General features: G+C 34.5%; 2 protein-coding genes across 2 annotated transcripts; one reads left to right on the top strand and one right to left on the bottom strand.

Annotated features, from left to right (window-relative positions):
- Positions 1-3332: 3332 nt before the first annotated feature.
- On the top strand, positions 3333-10524 carry LOC128210308 (U6 snRNA-associated Sm-like protein LSm1). The gene is made up of 4 exons (XM_052914575.1): positions 3333-3480; positions 5826-5894; positions 7046-7161; positions 9476-10524. The coding sequence occupies exons 1-4, from the start codon at positions 3435-3437 to the stop codon at positions 9641-9643; spliced, it is 399 nt and encodes a 132-aa protein (XP_052770535.1). The 5' UTR covers positions 3333-3434; the 3' UTR covers positions 9644-10524.
- Positions 10525-13239: 2715 nt separating this feature from the next.
- On the bottom strand, positions 13240-23579 carry LOC128210310 (ubiquitin domain-containing protein 2-like). The gene is made up of 3 exons (XM_052914577.1): positions 23435-23579; positions 22020-22256; positions 13240-19776 (listed from the first exon to the last, which is right to left on the bottom strand). The coding sequence occupies exons 1-3, from the start codon at positions 23502-23504 to the stop codon at positions 19385-19387; spliced, it is 699 nt and encodes a 232-aa protein (XP_052770537.1). The 5' UTR covers positions 23505-23579; the 3' UTR covers positions 13240-19384.
- Between the last annotated feature and the right edge of the window lie 171 nt (positions 23580-23750).

The raw sequence follows: 23750 nt of genomic DNA on the forward strand, positions 1-23750 counted from the left end.
TAAATATTGGAGAAAAAAGGTAATAAAATACGCTCAAAAAGCACCATTAAAGGAGTAGATATTGTTTAAAAACTGCCACCATTTTAAACCAAATATTCTGGTTCAGAGGATGGGGCGAAAGTCAAAAGGTTACGCCCCTAAGTAACGCCCCCTCTGACGTCGAATCCTTGATCGCCCCTGATTTTAGGATTGTTTTAATCGCGGCTTGACATAGACGGTTTTCATCCCAGACAAAAGAACGACATTTACGGTATAGTTATAAGTAAGACTGAGCTCTTCTTGTAATTATATTATTATAGTTTCAAGTTTCAAGTTTATTGGCAATATCGGCAATGCATAAGCCTTTGGCCATGAACATACACATAGGATGAGATGTACACAAATTGAAAAGATAACAAATACAAAATAAACTAAAAAACAACAACACACACACGTACATAATATAAAGAACACAATTATAATTTTCTTTATTGTAACTAAGAAGCAACTGCATCAATGCTGGCAGAACGTCGTTGTGAAGCATTGTAAATATATTTATATACAATTCTTATATTGTTTGTGTTTTTTGAAGACATTAAAACCCTAAATTTATTCAAGGTATTCCATATATTGGAAATATTGAATTGTTGACGTAAATCATAATAAAAAGGACAAGCAAGCAAAAAATGAAATTCAGACTCAACCATATAAGTATTGCATAGTTTACATTTTCGTTCTAAACGTGCAACATTATTAAACCTTCCAACTTCTATTTCAAGAGAGTGAGAACATAGTCGGAATCTCGATAATGCAACTCTATATTTATCATTAATATTTAAATCGAGATACTTTTCAAATTCAAATTTACCTTGCATTGTTTATAATAATTTAACTTTGGTTGTGAATGAATGGTATCAGTCCACTGCTGTACATATTGATCGTGGAGGCGTTGTCTTAATGATATAAAACAAGAATTGTTTATATGATCAGAAGACCAAACATAACTAAAACCGAGGGTGTCTAACACATTCTTTACAGATTTAGACCAGTTATCCTTAGCATTGCAGTAAACAAAACTAGCATCATTAACTTGTTCACAATATATATTATTTATAAGCGAGGTTGGGGAAGGTTTGATTTTGCACCAAAATTTAAGTGCTCTGATTTTACATAACAATGTTAAAGGAAATCGTCCCAGTTCTCCAAGAACAGCAGCATTAGAAGTTTGAGAGCGAACTCCAAGAATGTGTTTACAATATTTAAGGTGGAGTTTATCCACCTCTTTTATGTCATATATACCCCAAACCTCACAACCATACATAAGAATAGGAGCAATCATAGAGTCGGACAATAACACTTTGGTCTTAATGTCGAGTTTAACCCTACCAAAAAAATGTTACAAGGTGATTATATGCTGTCAAAGCTTGGTCTTTCAGCGCTTTAACTGCATTTACAAAACTTCCATTGTAATTGAATTTTATACCCAAATAACAGAAGCTATCCACTGTTTCGACAAAATTATTATTAATGGACCAAACAAAACGATTAAATGTTTTTCGTTTTTCAAAAATACATATTTTAGTTTTAGCAACATTAATTTTAAGACCCTACTTGCATGAATATCTATGTATTGCATCAAGTTGAGCTTGAAGACTATTAGGGTCAGTTGTGAACAGAGCAATGTCGTCAGCAAACAGTAACATGTATAGAGACAACTTAGTTATATCATTCTGTGTTAGATGTTCAAAATCTAAATACTCCCGAATGTCATTAATAAACAAAATAAATAAAAGAGGAGAAAGAGGTTCCCCTTGTTTCACTCCAAGAGAGATATCGAACAGTTCTGAATGTGACATAGTATTCATATCTTTAACACATGCCTTAACATTTGTATATATGGACGTAAGCATGGTTATCATTTTACTACTTATACCAGACTGAACTAATTTAATCCACAAAGCATCGTGTACAACAGTATCAAAGGCCTTTTCATAATCAATAAAAGCACAGTACAATTTCTGTTTTTGCGCTAAAACCTTTTGAATAATAGTATGAAGTATAAAAATACAATCAACAGTGCTTCTGTTGTCACGAAAACCAAACTGCGCATCATTGATTTTATTTTCAGTTTCACACCAATTTCTCAACAATAGCGAAAATAATTTGGGAATCACATTAACGTGTGTAATCCCTCTATAATTAGATGGGTTAGTTTTATCACCCTTTTTATGGATAGGCACAATAACACCTTTAGTCCAGGCTTCTGGATAAATTCCATTATCAAATATCTTGTTAAAAATATTTACTAAATACGGAGCAATAAACATTTTTGCATCTATGAAAAAATCAGCAACATTGCAACTAATATCACTGCTTTTGTGTCTGGACATAGAACTAATTGTATTAACTATCTCATCTAACGTAAAAGCACAATCAAGGCTATCAACTGAGATATTATCACTATTGTTAAATTCTTCATTGTTAAAATTACTTGCATTTGGTGAAGCTGACATATTCTTAAAATGGTTAACAAAGGATTCTAACGGTACATCGACCGCCGTGCTATTTGTCTTATTAATTTTCTTAATGTACTTCCAGACCTTTCTTGAATCCTTTTTACAAAGTCTTGACATATTAGACTTTTCCTTACTATAAAAGAATACTTTCGCCCTACGCTTCGCAGAGCAGTATCGTTTTCTTGCAGAGAGAAAATTAAGTCTATTAAAATCGTTTGGTAACAAATTAAACTGCCTCTTTTTATCACAAAAAATGCCTTTGCTTGTTTACATTCAGTACTGAACCATGCAGATTTTTTACTTCTATGTTTCGAATTCCTGCGTTTCGATGAACAAGTTTTACCGTGTACCATAAATGAAACATCGTAAATAAGATCAGATAATGTATTAATACAGCTATTTATATCTATTTCACCCCTGGAAAATTTACCATTTAAATCATCAAACAGATCCCTTTTAAGGTGTAACAATGACATAAGTTCTTGGGATTTGGATTCATCCCAGATTAATTTTTCATGTAACATATTACCAGGATCGGAATGAAAATTCCTGACATTCAAAACAAATTCAACGGGACAGTGGTCCGAAAACTCTGTGATATGCAAAACTTTCAAAGATTGAAACGTTGAAAATAAATTATAGTTTGAAATAACATAATCTACTACGCTGGCTCCAACAGAATTATATATGCCTTTCAATTCCACTTTTTATCTGTCGCTCCCCAGAGAGATGAAAGAGCGCACGGGATTATATTAAAGGTTGTAGGTAACCTTCCTTTCCTCCTATTTTAGCTACTGATTGGGTTAAAAGAGATTTTAAAGCGCCTATCCACTCACTGTCTCTCAGACGCTCGAGTCAACACATTTCTTGAATTTTTTAAATATTTTCTTAAACATTGCCAACATATTTCGATTAAATTTATTTCAATGAGAAATAAACATGAATTACTTACCAGGAACTGCAAGTTTAATTGAAGAAATTGACAGTAAGTGTAAAACAAAAAAAGGAAAGTTAAAAAATCCACAAAAAACAAGGTCTGAGTCTGGTAATTTTGTTCAATACTTTTGCTTATCTAGCCAGTATTAGTGAAGTTCTTAATTTGTGCCCATTATTTCCTGCAATTTCATTCCTTGTAGCTGTTATTTATTAATACAACCTTTACAGATATATAAAATGTCTTGCAATTGGTTTCACACTCGTGTTACATGAAGTGAATAAGTGATATTATAATACACAGCTATTCTTGATTATCGTCACTATAATTATAAATAGCTTTTTATATCCAATCGTCCAATTGATAGGTCTGAAATAATCGCCTGTGAAAACCCCCTCACAAGACAGTTAAAATGGCTGCCGGAACAAGTTTGACTGTATTCCCTTAGTCTAAAATATTAGACGTGTTATACGGGATTCTTCCAATCCCTACCGTCTAAACGGGAATGTGCAAAAAACGGGGGTGTTTTAAAAATATTGAAATTGTTTTAAGTGAAGTTCAAGTATTTTATGGTTGAAATTGATCATAAAGAGTTACATTCATATTTTACCATGTAAGTGAAATGTTATTTTGCACTAAACAAGCATTTAATGCATTAAAACAAGTTGTTTACCTTTCCAACAAAACGAAAGTTGACTGACACAGACAACAATAATGCGAAGGGGAACAACTCGATACAATCGTAATAACTCGGCCTCCTCCGACAAAGCTTCGAGATAGACCTCGTTATACAATCGTAACAACTCGGCCATAAAAACTTTTTTTTCTTCGCAGGACATTGCGACAGGTAAACACTGAAAGTTTACCTGTCGCACCAAATTTTTACCTGTCGCAATGATACAAACAGTATTCAGTTACATCAGCCTAAACCTTGATTTTAAGCCTCTTGTTTAAATAAGTTTTGTAATTCCCCATTAAAACAGGTTTAGATCTTCTTGCTTAAATGTGTTCTACTATTATAAATTACAAAAAAAGCTAAGCATCAGGTAAAAAAAATATAATATTTCGGATCTTAAGTCATATTTTTTTCCTTCCTTGCCTCCCAAAAAAACTCATATCCGGTTCGTCTATCCATGGAGCAGCTAGATCTTACTATTTTACTCATCTTTAAATTAAAGATACAGTACGGTTATAAAATATAACGAATTGTTCTACAAGTCAAACTCAGACACAACATTTATGCATAAACAAAAGTAGAGTTCTTGTTATTGACAATGTTAAAAAGAGCGGAAAGAGTGTCAGCTCAGTATGTTCATCATCATATTTAAATTAACACGATTGCCGGGAACCACTTCGCCGAAAAAAAAATACATACGGAATTTTGTAATTTCTGAACATTTCCGTAAAATTCCGTCTATTAAAAAGTATTAGAGTACGAGCTGTAATCGGAACCTTACGAGTTTTTTCGGCTTGTACAGAAACATGTGCAAAACGGGGTTTACAAATAGTGATACACAGATTAACATGCTGAATAATCATGTTATAATAGTTAAAAATAACTCTGAACATTTATTTAGAAACTGAAAGTAAATTTTCTGAAAATTAAACGGTGCTGACTGTAATTTTTCACCGGACATTGTGACCGACCAAAACAAAACTTTCGTCGGTCAAAATGAAAATATACCGGACACGTCCGACGGACATTCGCATTGTCTGATAATGTAACTTTTCAATACAAATTTTTTAAAATATTTATTTATTTCATACCCTCAAAAATTGCATTTTACCCCCAATTTTTGTACTCAGGGGGTAAGTTTACCCTTGAAAAAAATATTAAATGGGAACTCTGTAAATCCATAGTGAAACTCAACATCATTGTGTCCAATTTCAGACCACTAGCTTTCGAATATTGCAAGAATCACTTTTATTTAAATTTTTTTGTTTCTAACTAAAGTACCTTTTCTTGTACATCGATAGGTTGTAAATAACTAAAATGTTTTAACCCTAGTTTTAAAAAGTTTCAAATACGTAACAAAATCCCCATTTTGTGCTCAACGGTTATCATGTTGCTTTTCAAAGGGCATTAGTCCATGATTATGTATGGTCAGCCCAAAATAAGTGTCAAATGACAAAAGTCATGGAAGCAACGACTTTTAAAACAGGTGTTGAATTTCATTGATAAAAGGTTTTTTGCAGTTCAGTTTAATATGACTAGATTATGTACTGACCTTTCTAGTATTCTGTAAATTGAAACAAGAAGATTCAAGAGTAATGTATTATTTTGTTGTCTTATGTAGTTTAATGTTGATATTTATTTGCGATGCCTGTGAACATTTTGTAATTATGGATATTTTTGTTCAACTAAGTGGAACATTATAATTGGTGTATTTTTTCAGAGAAATTGCTGGTTGTATTGAGAGATGGGCGAACATTGATTGGAATTTTGCGCAGCATTGATCAGTTTGGTATGTATAACATCTTGGGTTCTCTTCAATTATGTACATAAAAGCTGGTTCATTATTTTGTGAACACAATATTTATTAAAAACATGTTGTTGTTTTTAGCTCGACTATTCAAAGAATAAGGAGAGCTATAATACTCACACTGGCTTCGGCGTCACACCTTGGTTAAGGTTTTGCATGTAAGCACCTTTAATTCATTATCTCAGTAAATACATAATTTATTTCATTGAAACTTTGGATATGTATTCCCAACTATCTAAACGTCTAAATTAATGAAGTTAGATAACAATTATTTGAATATAATGCAAACAATGGGCCTTTATTATTTGACTTTGAAATTCTGGTTAATATCTCAGCAACTATTTGATGTATTGCATTGAGACTTTATACAATGGTACTCAACCATCCAATCTACTTAAATAACCAAGTAAGATAACTCTAGGTTGCATTAACTTCAAAAAATGGCCCTTTTTTTATTCGACATAGAAATTCTGGTTAAGGTTTTGCACTTTTAAGTCAATACCTCAGCGAATACATCATGTATTACATTGAAACTTTATACACAGGCTCCCAACCATTCAACCTTCTTAATTAATCAAGTAAGATAACTCTATCTTGCATATTATATAATTTTTGTCCCTTTATTATGCGACTTAGAAATTCTGGTTAAGGTTTTGCATATTAGCACACATAGGTTAATATCTCAGCAACTACTTGATGCATTGCATTGAGACTTTATACAATAGTACTCAACCACCCAACCTACTTGAATAACCAAGTTAGATAACTGTTTTTTGCAAATAGTGGCCTATTATTGGACTTAGAATATTATTGTATACAACCTATAATCCTTTAAGTTTAATGTATTGCATGCTATTTCCATCAAGTCTTTATTTCATTAAAGGCTGTATGTTTTTGAATTTTACACAAATCTTTGCAGGCATCATTCTAATCTAATTTTACAGTGATCCATGCATGTTTCGTCAAAACTTTTCAATCCTTACACTGAAAAGCGGCGGAATAGACGAGCGCGCTGTCTCTGTGACAGCTCTTGTTTAATTTAAAAAGTAAAACTTAAATGCATTAGAAATATGGTTGATGTACAAGATGAAGGTTACATCTCACATAATTCTTTTGTTTTGGATTTATTTCAGCTAACTTGGTACTACATCGCACAATTGAGCGGATCCATGTTGGCAAAAAGTATGGAGACATTCCAAGAGGAATCTTCATTGTGCGCGGAGAAAATGTTGTTCTGCTGGGAGAAGTGGTTAGCATCTTAAAATGTAGTCCTTTGTTTAAAAGGACTCTCAATGAGTGGCTGCATAATACATTATCCATTATACCAATAACACTAACTGTTAATGTATTTAAATGTTTTCTTTCCAAATATTGTCAGTTTTAGTAAAAAAATTGCAAATTGATTATTCAGCAAACATAGACAGCACTCATTGAGATACCTGTTATAATTAAACACAAACACCTTCAGTATTCAAGTCTTGTGATAGTTTTGAAAGTAGAGTAATTTTGTCAGCTACGCCTGTCTGGTCCTTGATTTTTATCCAAAATAATATTACTAAAACAGTTCAAAAACGACGACTTTAAAGACAATATTTGATCATCATAGACATTTTCTACATTGTGCAAGCTTTCAATGATGAAGTTTAGTACAAGACTAGTAATGATTTGCAATACGTTACTTCTGTCCAGGAAAAACATTTTTCCATAAAGTCGCTAACTGGCAATCTCTGGGAGTCCCTTAAAATATAACACTTTGCAACAAGATAAACATAGTAAACAGAACAACACATGAAGACTGGTCAAACAAGTTTGAGATTGCGAATTAAAAACTTAAATATATTAATAAATTGTGTTTTTAAACGCTGACTGTTTAATTGTAATTTTATTACAGATAAAATCAAATAATGGCGTTAAGAACTACACTTAATGGCCTGAATTGTGCATAAACCCATGTATATTATGGATGTGATATTATGGTACCAATATATAAACCCATGTATATTATGGATGTGATATTATGGTACCAATATATAAACCCATGTATATTATGGATGTGATATTATGGTACCAATATATAAACCCATGTATATTATGGATGTGATATTATGGTACCAATATATAAACCCATGTATATTATGGATGTGATATTATGGTACCAATATATAAACCCATGTGTATATTATGGATGTGATATTATGGTACCAATATATAAACCCATGTATATTATGGATGTGATATTATGGTACCAATATATAAACCCATGTATATTATGGATGTGATATAATGGTACCATGTATATTATGGATGTGATATTATGGTTCCAATATATAAACCCATGTATATTATGGATGTGATATTATGGTACCATGTATATTATGGATGTGATATTATGGTACCATGTATATTATGGATGTAATATTATGGTACCAATATATAAACCCATGTATATTATGGATGTGATATCATGGTACCATGTATATTATGGATGTGATATTATGGTACCATGTATATTATGGATGTGATATTATGGTACCATGTATATTATGGATGTGATATTATGGTACCAATATATAAACCCATGTATATTATGGATGTGATATTATGGTACCAATTTATAAACCCATGTATATTATGGATGTGATATTATGGTACCAATATATAAACCCATGTATATTATGGATGTGATATTATGGTACCAATATATAAACCCATGTATATTATGGATGTGATATTATGGTACCATGTATATTATGGATGTGATATTATGGTACCATGTATATTATGGATGTGATATTATGGTACCATGTATATTATGGATGTGATATTATGGTACCATGTATATTATGGATGTGATATTATGATACCATGTATATTATGGATGTGATATTATGGATGTGATATTATGGTGCCATGTATATTATGGATGTGATATTATGGTACCAATATATAAACCCATGTATATTATGGATGTGATATTATGGTACCATGTATATTATGGATGTGATATTATGGTACCATGTATATTATGGATGTGATATTATGGTACCATGTATATTATGGATGTGATATTATGGTACCATGTATATTATGGATGTGATATTATGGTACCATGTATATTATGGATGTGATATTATGGTACCATGTATATTATGGATGTGATATTATGGTACCATGTATATTATGGATGTGATATTATGGTACCATGTATATTATGGATGTGATATTATGGTACCATGTATATTATGGATGTGATATTATGGTACCATGTATATTATGGATGTGATATTATGGTACCATGTATATTATGGATGTGATATTATGGTACCATGTATATAAATTTCAAGTAAAGCACTATTAAGCAACAGCAATATTCTACAGAAATTTAAGTGTCATTTTTAGCGTTGACATTAACTCAGTGGAGCTCTTCTTTTCTTTTATATTTGTTGGTATCCACCTGTGATGCAAGGGGTCAGGGGATTGTAGTGGTTCAACCATCACCAGAATTTGATCCTCATATCAGCAATATTTGTGCAGCAAGATACACGCATTCCACATATTTTCAGGATGTAGAAAATGAAGGCAATCTGCCATTAGAGGAGGTACCGATAGATGAAATTCTAGAGATGCAACGAGAGGAACAAATTACAAAACAAGCAGAAGAGGACCGAAAGAAAAAGGCCTTGATCGATCGTGGGATGCAACCAACGGAATATACGGATGATATGTACTGACAAATGTTTTGGACTCTGAGTAAACTGTTATTGGGTATTAATAAGTTTGATAGTGCTCACTTGGTGGCACTGCATTCAGAAACAGGCGGGATGGAGTTGATTTGTCAAGAGCTACTTACCCTCACCATTGGGTTATACACTATTATTCAGACTACTTTTCGTAGCTATGGGAATATTTATACCTGTGAATTGAAGCTATGTTTTATTATTACAACAAGTGTGAAGTTTTTACATTTGAGGAGATATGGTTAGTGTTATGTAAATTAATCAATAGTGAGGATTGAAAGACCTCGCTTGATTTTTTTATTTAAAAAAGATTTATTCATAGACCTGATTATAGAGAAAAACACATGATTAACACAATGTATGGTGAGGAATAAGCAATGAAAACAATTTGTTATATTTTCAATCATTTACTACATAATTAAAGACCGTGGATGTTTTGGGGAATTTCTTGCTACAGTTAAATGTTGACCCCAGTAGAATACACTTGGGGTCTTTATAGTAGATGAATATTTGGAATCTATTCAATTCTTACTTTTGATTTCTATTGGTTACAGAATTTTTTGCAAGTTTTCTTGTTTCATGATAACAGGTATGTCTTTGATGAATTGAGCCTTTGAAAATAAATGAACCTTTGTTTGCAGCAAACTTTGTAGACACTTAAGTTTAAACATAGGTCAAGAGTTATAATCTAAATTGTTCATATATACTCTGTGCATTTACAGAAATTTTGCTCGCAGCTTCAGACTGTATGTGCTTTAATATTGTGCTATATCTTGCAAGATTTTACATTTTGTTATATAAATAACATTGCTGCAACACATGATTTTGTATTAAAATCCTATTTGTTAGAAATAAAATTTTGATGACAAATCTGTCTATAACTTTCATCTCACCCAAAGGGAAGTGCTTTAAACAACTTTGTGTACCAGTATGTTTAAAACAACTATTGGAACTTAATTGGTAGGTTACACTGGAACACAGAATGACCTCAATAGCTGTTGGGGCTAGACTGTTTAATGTCAAGGTCAAAACTAGTTTTGTTTGGAAAACATTCACAATAGCTTAAGACCAATTTCATCAAAATCCAGAGCGAACAGTTGTCTATTAAAATCTGAAGAGCAGGTTGCTATTTACCACAAGGTCCTACCTATTGTGGTTAGCAGGTCAAGGTCACATTTTTAAAAAAACATTTCTGCACAAAAACTCAATATTTTGGCCTGGGTTCATGAAACTTCAGTTGTAGCTTTTACCTTAGAAACCCCTATTGTTTTCTGGTTGATAAGTTGAATTCATGTTCAGTGTTGTTTTGAAAACTTTTGCCTTCTTTGGCCAGTGGATGACCCTTTTTGACATTAGGGTTAGTTGGTAAAGAGTCAAGGTCATAATCGTTTTTTTGGTAAAAGGTAGTGTGCACACACCAGCTTGGGGATGGTATGACAAACATTCATGAAAGTTTGGAGGCAGATCGCCTGTTCTCCGATTGATGACTCTTATAGAATTTGGCGTCAGCAGGTCAAACATTAAGATTACAAAAATCATATTTGTGAAGGGTTTGTTAGCATACTCAATATTAACTAGAAAATGGTATGTATGAACATGAAAAATTGTAGGTAGATGACGGTTGAACAGTAGATGACTGTTTGTGATTACCGGTAAGTAATTTAAATGTCCAGGTTTCTCAGTTTTGAGAACTCACTAGCAAAACTCTTCTCATTTGTTTCTGTCGAAGTGTCACTCTAGGGGCATGTTCATTTGAGGGCAAAAGGGACAAGCCGAGTAGAAAACAAGAGCACTGCGAGCGGAAGCCAACACTCATTCCATTTCCTCCAGTGATCTAAGCACTTTACATTCAAACTTTTAAGCCAGAGTCGTGGGACCTGCATCATGTATGCACATTGTCATTGTAATAATGTAAATCAATATTGTGAAAATCTTTCAACAGGTTCCAAGGCATGGCCAGCATCGTTCTTATGACAATGACAGCACCAAGGCTGTTGTACGAAAACATCACCTATGGTCATTGCCGAAGCAGCTAGATTTAGGGAGCTCGTATTATAGCAATGGTCAAAACTTGTAGGCAATGTCACTATAGTATACAAACAAGAGCTGTCGTAAGACAGCGCGCTCGACTACGCCGCTTTGACTTAGAAGTGAATACAATATTTATGTATGTGCCTGTCAAAAGCAATAAAAATCAAATTAAAAAGTAAACAGTGACCATTATTCTCGGGGGCCCCAAACACAATCTCATGAAAGGTCTCTATAAACTCTTTGTATAAACCATGTTTGCTCGCAATTTGTCAACCCTTACTAAAGTTATTCATTACCAACCATTTTTCTATTAATAATAACTTTGACCTTGACCTTGATCCTATGGGCCTCATAAGAAATCTCATAAAAGGTCTCTATAACCTCTTCCTATATACCAAGTTTGGTCACTAGATGTCAAACCTAGCTAAATATTCGATACATAAGGTGACTTTGACGCTGCCCTCCCACCAACCCGCCTAAACAATGACACAAGTCATTCTTATAACTTGTTTTCCCTTTGTGAAAATCTGGTTAAGCATATAAAAATGTGCTTGTCAAAAGAAATCAAAAGAATTATTTTTTTTTAAAGTAAATCAAGGGCCATAATTGGTATTTAGGGTTTACATGAAGTTATGTAACCTTATTGTACCTTATGGGTGTCATTAATTGTGCGAAATATTAAGTCAATTGAATAAAGGGTATAGAAGTTATTAATAAATATCCCAACCTGCCCTTAAACTTTAACCCAAGTTCCAAAGTCAATCAGGGGCCATAATTTGTATAAAGGATAATATGGAGTTATCTAACCTCATTATGTGATGGCTCTGAACAACTGAGTGAAGTATTAAGTCAATTGAATGAAGGGTATTGGACTTATAAGTGAAAATGCCAACTTGCCCTAAAACTTGAACCGGACACCGACGCTGGGGCGAGTAGTAAAGCCCTATTCGAGCTAAAAACTCTTTCTTAGTTTGATTATATAGGGTGTTTGAGATTTTATACATTCCTCCAAATATAAATAACTTGAACAAATTATCAGGAAAATAATGCTCTAGTACAATTGCTTTTTGGTTGTATTTGACTAGTGGATGAAACCCGTTAGTATTATTTATTGCTAGATTGACAAAAAAAATTGAATCTTCATAGAATGCATTTTAGAAAACATTTCATGCATAAATCAAAATGTGATAAGCGCTTGACAGTCAATACAATTAATTGATGAATGTGCACATATCGTAGTGTCAACTTCAATGATTTTAAAGACATTTAAACATAAAGCAGCATAGTCCAAGCGTTGATATAATGTAAATGATTGTGTAGTCAAACTAAAGATTTATATATCACTCTGATGAACATGTCACATACAAGCATGTTGAATTGTAAAGCAACAGACAATAATGTATACCGGGTAAACAGCTTTAAAATCAGCGTTATATACATTTTAGTAAATTCATTTACCATTTCCTGGGTAGCAGTACTTGAAGAAACTTGGAGCAGGGTTCAAACCTGGGGCCCTCTTATAGATGTCTAGTGGCAGAGAAAAGTTTCAAACTAGAATATTCATGTTTTAATATTTTTTATTTCTATTTTCAAAACGTTTATTGCACAATGTCATATTCACAATTTCATAAAAAAGAAAGAATGAAACACATCTTTTGTCAAATAAAATATATATAAGTTTAAGAAAAACAAAATATAAAAAATCCAAATGCAACAAACTTTAAAACCTTGTGCAAGAATAAATCACCCACAGATATCATGCACGCGTCCACACACGCACGCACGCACACATGCACACAAACACACACACATAAATATGCACTCACATTTCAGTATAAAGCTATGTTTACTACATGTAGAATAAGCCATTAACATTAATCATGCTTAGATCGATCTATAAATGATGTTTGGACGTCTGACAAATTCATGGTAATGTTCATTTATACAAAGTCTGACTTTCAATTCATCCTGAAATTCCTAGTGCAATACAAAAACTTAATCATTAACATCATAACTGTCTACACATTATATTTAAAAAAACCAAAAAACACAAACAAAACCATTTCAAACTTTGTTCTTAGATACGCTTAAAGAATGTGTAAAATTGTATCGTATCATAATTATTGAATGTTCTGTCAAGTACCTTCACAAATCTATAACATGTGAAAGCATAAACAGAATTTGGCTTATTACATGTCATGTATTTCTAGGAAGAATTCTAATTTTATGCATACAGGCTACAAAAGATTTTTAGAACAGGTGAAAATTTGATCAAGCTGCATACAAAACAATTTGTCAGCCCCAAATGTTCATGTACGTGTACCTGTTAATACACAACCATAGGCCATGCTTAAAATTTAGGACAGGGTTATTTCTCTTGCAAGCAAATACCGTACATCTGCCATTTCAGACAGAGCACTAGAGCATGAAATAATTGTTTTTCTGCGAAATTACATTTCCCTACAGATGTTCATCTTGTGCTTTGACAGGATTTAAGGAACAATCAGGATTATGCATCAAAAACGATTCTCTTTGTAGACCCTGTATAATGGTGAAAGGTTGTCTGGTAAGGGCAGTGGTTAGACCACTCCCATCTCACCAAGATGACCAGGGTTAGAATGGAAGCCTGGCACCATGTGAGCTTGGTCAGTGGTCACTAAGCCAGACAAGTGGGTTTTCTCTGTGTTCTCCAGTCTCCCCCACAACACAAGACCATACATATCTTGTGCAACATTGTGCATACTAGAGTGACTAAGCATAAGCTTATATTATTGTTTTCACAATTGTTGTAAAATAAATTAAGTTTAAACTAAAACTTATGGTAAAACAGCAAACTGAATGTAAATGTATATTACTACATGTATCTTGAATATTGATGCGTAATGAACATTTGAAACAATGATGAAATGCAACAATTTAAACTGTGAATCTCTGTTTATACCTTCAAAAACAATATTCTAGTGATCAATGCATATTGTAAATGGTAACAACCTCAAGCAGATGAATATATGCAAGTGAATATCTGTGATCATTTCTGTATAATTTTGTCATACTTTATGATACATAACTAAATTAAGATTAATGAAATGAGGGCTTGAATTAAATGAAATGAGGGCTTGAATTAAATGAAATGAGGGCTTGAATTAAATGAAATGAGGGCTTGAATTAGAAACAAAATTGTACTGGCAAATTTGTGAGTGCTGAAAATTTTGACACGCACAATCTTAAATTCATTCACAATTTTTTAGTTCATCCCTTGAACCATAAACCATCGTCGATTTAAAATATCCATGTGTAAAAAAATTGATATTTTTGCTTGTCATGATGATAGACAGACTCAAAATTGATACGATTTTAGCCAAATACCTGCCTTAAATCTAAACATGAATTACCAGTCCAGAATGTGAGCTTAGCTAACCACGATTGTGTATACATCATGTTATGTGTGTTTACGTGAAAAAGAAATTAGGCAAATTAAGTCGGTATTTCTCCAAGATTTTGCTCTAGTAAAATTTTGCAAGTACTTTAAACCTCAACTGGCATTATCCAATTTTCACACGTATTTTGCGAGATTGTGAGTGCTAAATTCGTGCCCATGGATGAAGTCTATACCAGTACATATTGAACTGGAAGTATTTTTAGACGCAAGTATGAAAAAATGTTTTCACATATAGTTTGCTTTGAAAACCTCTGAACTTTTTCATTATACAGACTTATTTTATGTCATGATTTATCATATTTTTATGATACACTGTCATGTCATACTGTAATGCACTTGCAGAACAAAATATGTCATTGGAAAAATATGTTTTCGAGACAATTGAATGAAATTTACCTTCCTCCAAAGTCTTTAAAAAACTTGTGCTTAATTCTATCAGCTTTGATGACTATCAGACAATAAGGGAATAGAATAAATATTATTAATTTCTTCCTTCCAAAAGAGTAATATTTCTTTGCCTTTGATAATTACTACAAATTAATTGATCACTTGTTGTAAAAGTTTCCTTTTGGAGAGTTTCACTCACATACTGTGATTTCACTTTGTCATTATTGCCTGATGTAAAATTTCAAAAAAAAAAAAAAAAAAAAAATTTTTTTTTAAATTCCGGGGGATTTTTATCTCCCGCCGGGAGACCGGGGGATGGATCGAAATTCCGGGGGATTTTCCCCCCCGCCGGGGGATATGGCATGTATGCTCATCAACTTTAAATCTAGCTAAAATGGACAAACCAAAAATCACAAAAAAAGTCCTCATTAAATTACATCAATTTACAGTAAAAGGTTGCTAGCTGCAGCTTTAATTGTAACAAAAGTATACATATAGATTCCAACAAGTAACAATTCCTGATGAAAACTCCGTTGGGTTTGCTTCTAATACTGCATTAATTCATTAAATGAACAAAGCTTATCTAAGATAAGTAGTAGTTACTGTGCTTGCACATATCACTCCAATCTATTGGTCTTCTGTGTACAGCCTGGGAAACGCCTAGGAATAACAAGAGATGTTTGTCAAACATTATGCTCCCCCCCTGAGCGCCATGTTGTCAGGATTATATGGACAATTGAATGAAATATGCATGGACCGAAATGACAGCTGATTTGTTGCCGTTAAGGCAGTTTTAAGATTATGACCATTAAAGTGTGAGGATAAAGTGTGTTATGACCGTCATGACCTTTGACTCTATGAACTCAAAATCCAGAGTCATCAGCTGGTCACCAGAAACCTAAATGTCAAGTATGAGGGCCATGGGTGTAGGCATTGTCAAGTTATCACAAGACAAGTTTTTTTCGTTCAAGGTCACTGTGACCTTGACCTTTGACCCGATGACCCCTTAAATCATAAGGGGTCATCTACAAGTCAGATGCAACTCCAAGTCAAGTTTGAAGGCCATGGGTTTAGGCATTGTTGAGTTATCACTCGGACAACCTTTTACCATTCAAGATCACTGTGACCTTGACCTTTGGCTCTATGAATCCTAAAATCAATAAGGGTGATCTACTGGTCAGGCTTAACATCCATGTCAAGTTTAATGATCATAGGTTCAGGCATTGTTGAAATATCAGTGGGGGAAGATTTGTTAACTTTTTTTGCGTTAAAGGTTACTGTGACATTGACCTTGGCCTGATGACCCCCAAAGTCGATAGGGGTCATCTACTGGGCAGGCCCAACCTTTATGTCAAGTTTGGTCCAAGAATTGTCGAGTTTGCCTTCAAGGTCACTGTGACCTTGACCTTTGACCCCTAAAATCAATAGGGGTCATCTACTGGTCAGGCCCAACCTCCATGTCAAGTTTGAGGGCCATGGGTGCAGGCATTGTCGAGTTATCACTCGGACAACCATTTACCAATCAAGGTCACTGTGACCTTGACCTTTGGCCAGATGACCCCCAAAAACCATAGGGGTCATCTCCTGGTCAGGCCAATTCTCCAAGTCAAGTTTGAGGGCCATGGGTGCAGGCATTGTTGAGTTATCAATCGGACAACCTTTTACCATTCAAGGTCACTGTGACCTTGACATTTGCCCCAATGACCCCCAAAAACAATAGGGGTCATCTACTGGTCAAGCCCAACCTCCAAGTCAAGTTTGAGGGCCATGGGTGCAGGCATTGTTGAGTAATCACTCGAACAACCTTTTACCATTCAAGGTCACTGTGACTTTTGACCCATTGAGCCCAAAAAACAATAGGGGTCAGCTACTGGTCAGGCCCAACCTCCAAGTCAAGTTTGAGGGCCATGGGTGCAGGCATTGTCACGTTATCACTCGGACAACCTTTTACCATTCAAGGTCACTGTGACCTTGACCTTTGGCCTGATGACCCCCAAAAACAATAGGGGTCATCTACTGGACAGGCCCAACCTCCATGTCTAGTTTGAGGGCCATGGGTGCAGGCATTGTTGAGTTATCACTCGGACAAGCTTTAAAATTATTTTACCATTAAAGGTCACTGTGACCTTGACCTTTGACCCGATGACCCCCAAAATCAATAGGGGTCATCTACTTGTCAGGACCAACCTTCATGTGAAGTTTGATGACCATACATCCAGGAATTGTTGAGTTATCACTCGGACAAGCTTTGGACTACCGACGAACCAACCGACCGACTGACATGCCTGTGCAAAGCAATATACCCCTCTTCTTCGAAGGGGGGCATAATAAGTATGAAAAACATTGTACATACATAACTCAGTAGAAGATGATGATTTTACATACATAATATACAAGGTACATGTACATGTACAACCATTTTCCGGAGATTGCATGGATGACCAGAAATATGAGAAGTATTTATTACCTTCTACAATAATAAGAGCTTTGTAAGGTAACACAATGTTTAAGCAGTCAAAAAGGGGCATTACTCAATATTTATTTAATCCAGAGTTACATACTTAGATACACATGAGCATTATTCAGGGTTCGAATTTAACTTTGAGGAGCACTCGCAAAATTTTGTGAGTGCTTTTTGAGGCAACTCGCAAAATGAAAAATCAACTTGCAATTTTATAATTTGCTTTATTCCCTTATAATATTGTCAGTATCAATCTTACGTGACTCGACTACTAGAACTTGTTGATGGCTTATTCAATTTTTTTTGGGGGGGGGGGGGGGGGGGGTACAAAAAGACTCATCAGATGCTGGCCACTTTTTGATAACAAAGCTGTCCAATAATTTGACATTGTTCACTTTGTATATTTACCCTTGCCATCGGGTAATACCGATTCGGCAAGCACGCTACACATTTCATTAAGAATATAAGTATTAAAAACAATAGCATAATAAATTTAAAGTAAATAAAGCAACAGTAAATGTAGCGTCTATACTTTGACAGTTAGGCGGAAATATATACAAAGGTTGATGGGGTTTACATATAGTGCGCGAAAGAGCTAAATTTATCCAATGATTGAGCTAGGTGATTACGTCATTTGTATTCACTTTGTTTTATGCATGCCTCGGAGCATCCCGGAAAGATTAGATAAAACTCGGTCTTTTCCATATTTGTTCTATTTTTGAAAACTTACTAGAGCGTGACTCCGTACTGTCTTCTTTATACTGGTAGTGTAAACATGCCATTTATAGGCTGTTTACACTCGACTACGTAGCGGAGTTAAGTTCATGTTTATTCTACTTTCCTTTTAATACTTTGTGGTCTAGAAAAAGCCACTCGCAGAATTTTGCGAGCTTGAATAAAAGTCACTCGCAATTTGCAAATGTCGCTCGCATTTTGCGAGTATGCGAGTCTAAATTCGAACCCTGATTATTGTCTCTGGAAACACAAATATGTCATTTGAATATCTTTAATGGTTTTTGAGTAATGCCCAAGGTAACAGTTTTCCCCCACTGAGGCTAACATGAAGGCCATCAGTTGTGTGACCTCAAAATTCATCATTCATTTTCTTATTTTACAGATCAGATTTTTATCCAATCCAGATTAAAATCATTCTAGATAGTTTGCTCTAAAACCTAAGGACAGGTCAATGTTGTTACATTCCAGATTATAAATATAACTATAATTGCAGATCATCTTCTTAACTATGGTGTATAACTATGGTGTATTTATGATGCTTGACCTAGTATAATATCCGAGCCTACAAAGCTAATATAATTATTTCGGAGGTGGTATGTACTATGTATGTACATGATTGTTTTCATGGAGTTCAGAAAATATCACTGTGTACAGATCACACTCAGGATTAATTGATCAACCTTCAACTAATCTCCTCCCCCTCTAACGGAGTCACTATCACTTGAACAACATTGCCTTTGGGAATTTTCACATCTTCAATCTTCAGTTTGTCATTCAACATTTTTCCGGAATAAAACAACCGTTGTCTTGACGGCTCAATCTTTTCCAATTCAAACAGTCTCTTTTTAATTTTAAGCATAGTATCTGTAGTCCGAACCTTTATCTTGATATCTTTGCTTGTTAAAGATATCCGTAACTTTATCACAGTTTCGGCCCCAGGTGGGTCTTTTGAGTCATTGTCTTGTGGCGGATCATTTTCACTTGTGTCGTCAAGAAGATTTGTCGGAGCACCTAACACATACACAGGCAGTTGGTAACGATTCCCCAACTCATCATAACAGTCCATCAGTGTACCTGGAATAAACAGAAAATAAACCAATGTATAACAAGCCGGATCATCATCAGTTTTCCAATTGAATAAATTTATTCTTGCACACTGTCAGGTCAGGCCCAAATTTCTCAAAAAAAAAAAGCAAAACAAGCTTAAAGAATCTTATTTTATTTAGCCAATTTACTTACAAAACTAGAACTCTGCGAGTCAGATGTGTCACCTGACGAATTATTTACTGTCGACATTAAAGCTGTTCGATTGGCATTTTGTTCATTTATAGACAATTAAGTTGCCATTAAACTTTCAAGTGTAGGTGGCATTTGAACTGAAGGTAACAACGTTAAGCCGGACAAAAATTAACAACAAAAATTAACAAAGGGCAATAACTCTGAGATCTATCTAGCTATTAAGTTTCAGGTTGATACCTCTTAAATTTTTCAAGATATGCCTGTGACATGTGAAAACGAGACACGGACGCCAACAAAGGGCAATAACTCTAAAAATATGGAAGCAAGAGTTACAGTTCTGGTGTACAGCACTTGCCCTCAATGAGATCTATCTAGCTATGAAGTTTCAAGTTGCAAATATTTAACCGGTGACTTGAACACCTAAATCGCGAGAGCGCATGAACAAATTTATGTGACAAGTTTATGGAACGATATTTTTCCGGATTGAGTAAGGATTTTACATGTTTATAGAGATCACATTTTGAAGATGTATTAATGATGTTGTGCCACCCCTGAGTCATACAGTCGATCAAGCGAAGTTTAAATTGCGCGTTGAAAGTATTAATAATATGTCTTGCCATAGCCAGACTTAGCCAAATCCATACTGAAATAATATTTTTCTAACTTTTGTTACCCAATTTATTCTTCCAATATCGTCTTGACGTTTTAACATAATGAACAATGTTTAGGGCAGCGATGGTTTTGCATATGCAGAATTTTACACCAGTATTTAATACATTTTGAATAATATATCATACAAAGTGGAACACGACCACATTTACCTAGTGCCATACAATTATTAGTACTTATATTTAGACCGAGAAAAGTTTTACAGAACGAACTTTGAGCTCTTACGATTTCAGGGGCGTACCTACAACTCCAGTATAAAGTACAAGTTGATACCACTAAAAGTCTACGAGATATGCCCCGGACAAGTGAAAATGGGACCCTATATGTCGCCTAGTTAGGCAATTCAAAAATACTTCTATGAATTAAAACACAGTTTAATTGTGATATGATTTTCATAAAACCAATGTCATTGAACAATTCTAAGAAATCTTCAAAATTAAAGAAGCTTTGTACTAGATAGATTGCTTATAAGTTGCTCACAGGGGATGGAACTTGTTTTCATTATTTTTATCCCCTGTGACAAGTAAATAACAAACAATGACTTAGTATAGTCAGGCAAGGCCAGTCATTACAAAAAGGAAACAAGAACAACAAAGGTTTTCATTTCTTCTATTGGCCTTATTGTACAAATTCTTTTCAAAGATAAAAATAATTGTATCAAAATGAATGCCGAAGTGAAGGTGGAAACTTCAAAGGCTATACAGCTCATACATCATGACAATGCTTCATTCAGCTTGAAAAATTAAAATGAACAAAATTTCTTAAAACAAGAAAAGGTCATTCAGGTTGAACCCCCACCATATTTCCCTGTGACATTTTGTCTATTTCCTTTGCTATGATTAAGGTAGTACAATGCTACTGAATGTGCCTTTGGTTCTGCAATTTTTCAGTGTCTCAAATATACCAAAATTAGAGACTACTTTGCAGCAATTAGTATGTGGATAGCAAGTTTTTCAAAGTGTGTACCTGTTCAGGGGGAAACTTTAAAGGGTTGACGATTAAAGGGTTGACAAAAATTTGGCTGAAGTGAGCATTTAAATTTTCAATGTAAGAGGACCAGTGACCTCATTACATGAATGCATGTTATCAAAAAATAATTATGTGAATATTATGTGAATTTTTTGTTTTATTAGTTATCTTTCTTCCCAAGAGGTGTCTTCCATTGGAACAACCTCCCACCCCAAATAGTGGCCTGCCCTACCCTGGAGCAGTTCAATCAGGCTGTCTGTCAGATTGAACATGTCTCGCCATAGGGAGCTATCAAAACTCATTTTACATTTTAAACCTAATCTGTACCTCCTTATTTTAACTTTGTTTTTAAAAAGTACTGTTTCTTTCACAACTTTTATTAGAGATAGATAGATCACACCAAGGCTTTGACAATTCCTCGACTTTGTATCTACTCTCACCATGTGGCAATGTGATGCTGGCACCATCAATGATGGCCTGAGCCAGGGCGTGGTCCCCTGTTTCTAGAGCATATGCTGCAGCCTTTAAAGCATCCCAGATCTCCTTCCGGCCTTCAAAAGCGGGTGCAGTGTCCCAAAATTCATCACGTTTGCTACGTAGTTGGCCTTCTGTCAAAGGTACATCACTCTTCCACTTTGGCTTCTCTGGACGGAGAGGCTGGTTTCTGCCCAGAGAAACTGAAAAAGAGGCATACAAGTGATATAACTATTATTTAATATCAATATAATCCTCATACTAGTTGTATTATTTCACATTTTATACAAATGGTAGCCCTTTATTGGCTTAAGGGCGAGAGTTTAGTTAATTAGATTATAGATGGGTGTATGGTCACCAGGCTGAAAAGCTTCACAGCACTTGGAACAGACCTTTCAACAATGATGGTACAATGTCACATCAGAAAATTGTGGCTTAGACTCTAAGACAATGTTGTTCATTTTACCAATCAAACTAAATTCCGCGCCCTACCTAACTTTTTGCAGTTGATACCAGGCTGACCTTAGGTCTTGTAAGCACTCCTAGGCCTTGTGTTTTTCCACCTCTGAAGCGGAACGTCATACCAACAATGTTTAAAATGGTAAAAAGTAGCTTCCTTTCCGCATATGCATAGTACTGGGAGTATTCAGTACTGGTCAAAACCGAGGCAAACTGTCATTTATGTACTGGTGCTAAACATTTGTCATGTTAAAGAACCAATTATATTGGTAAATTAAAAAAGTGCTTGGGTATTGAATCTCACATCTTATCATTTCCTTGCATCTTCAACTCTGCTGTCTCTTAAGAAAAATGTCTACATACAGAGTTTGACAGAAGATAGAAAGGGAAGACATCATCAAAGCCACAATTGCACAGTTTGAACCCATTATCTCTTTCTACCTGCTTGTACCATCCAGGTTGGTGGAATTACCGAAAACCCGAAAATCCTGTAAATTTTCGTAAGTATATACAATAGAGTATTCGTGGTGGTTTGTATGCCGGATTTAATACTTCATTGCGTTTGTGGGTTGTATGCCGTAGTTATTGAAGAGATAATTTACGGGATTTTTGGGTTTTCCAAGGTTTTCAGTCCACCGACCGGTACAGTACCATCCATTTTCTGATTTAGCTATTAAATATGGTGGCTCATTCTTTATGACAGTTGTTGGATCAAGCCTAGCTGCCTACAGTTGGCCTGGCAATTTCTTTTCTTTACTTGTCCAGTTCATATCAATTAAACTGTTGAAATTCTTGAGTTCCCTATTACTGCTAACAGCTACTGTTGCTGAACTGCTGAAATCAACAAAGAAAATAACATAAAATGACCAAGCAAAAAATTGGATATTTTTATAAATGGTTGTGACTAATACTGGGGACATACTTCCCGCAACATCTGAAGATTCCCTGGAGGAATGGTCACGGTGTCTATTACTACCCAAACACCCTCCCATGGCGATATGAGTGGGCTTTGGGATCGAGCTGTTTTACTGTTTTGACAGTTCCTCTTCCTGGGGTTGATCGCGTGACGTCACTATACGGGCTGAATAATTGGTAAGATTAAATTGGTATTATTTCGTATGTTTTATCTATTTTTGCCGAAACCTTATGATTCAGAATTTTTTTGAACAAAGTTGAGCTAGTGTTCATTGAAAATAACATACTTACATTTATTTGAATACGGTTTTATCTGCTGTATT

Source organism: Mya arenaria, chromosome 12, assembly GCF_026914265.1.
Source record: "Mya arenaria isolate MELC-2E11 chromosome 12, ASM2691426v1".
Classification (NCBI taxonomy): domain Eukaryota; kingdom Metazoa; phylum Mollusca; class Bivalvia; order Myida; family Myidae; genus Mya; species Mya arenaria.

Excerpts from the sequence above, each read along its gene's own strand:
- LOC128210308 (XM_052914575.1), top strand. The coding sequence starts at position 3,435 with ATGAATTACTTACCAGGAACTGCAAGTTTAATTGAAGAAATTGACA. Across the intron at positions 3,481-5,825 it reads TTTAATTGAAGAAATTGACA|AGAAATTGCTGGTTGTATTG; the intron begins GTAAGTGTAAAA and ends GTATTTTTTCAG. Across the intron at positions 7,162-9,475 it reads TTGTTCTGCTGGGAGAAGTG|GATGTAGAAAATGAAGGCAA; the intron begins GTTAGCATCTTA and ends ACATATTTTCAG.
- LOC128210310 (XM_052914577.1), bottom strand. The coding sequence starts at position 23,504 with ATGGGAGGGTGTTTGGGTAGTAATAGACACCGTGACCATTCCTCCAGG. Across the intron at positions 22,257-23,434 it reads ATCTTCAGATGTTGCGGGAA|TTTCTCTGGGCAGAAACCAG; the intron begins GTATGTCCCCAG and ends CCTCTTTTTCAG. Across the intron at positions 19,777-22,019 it reads CAGCATCACATTGCCACATG|GTACACTGATGGACTGTTAT; the intron begins GTGAGAGTAGAT and ends TGTTTATTCCAG.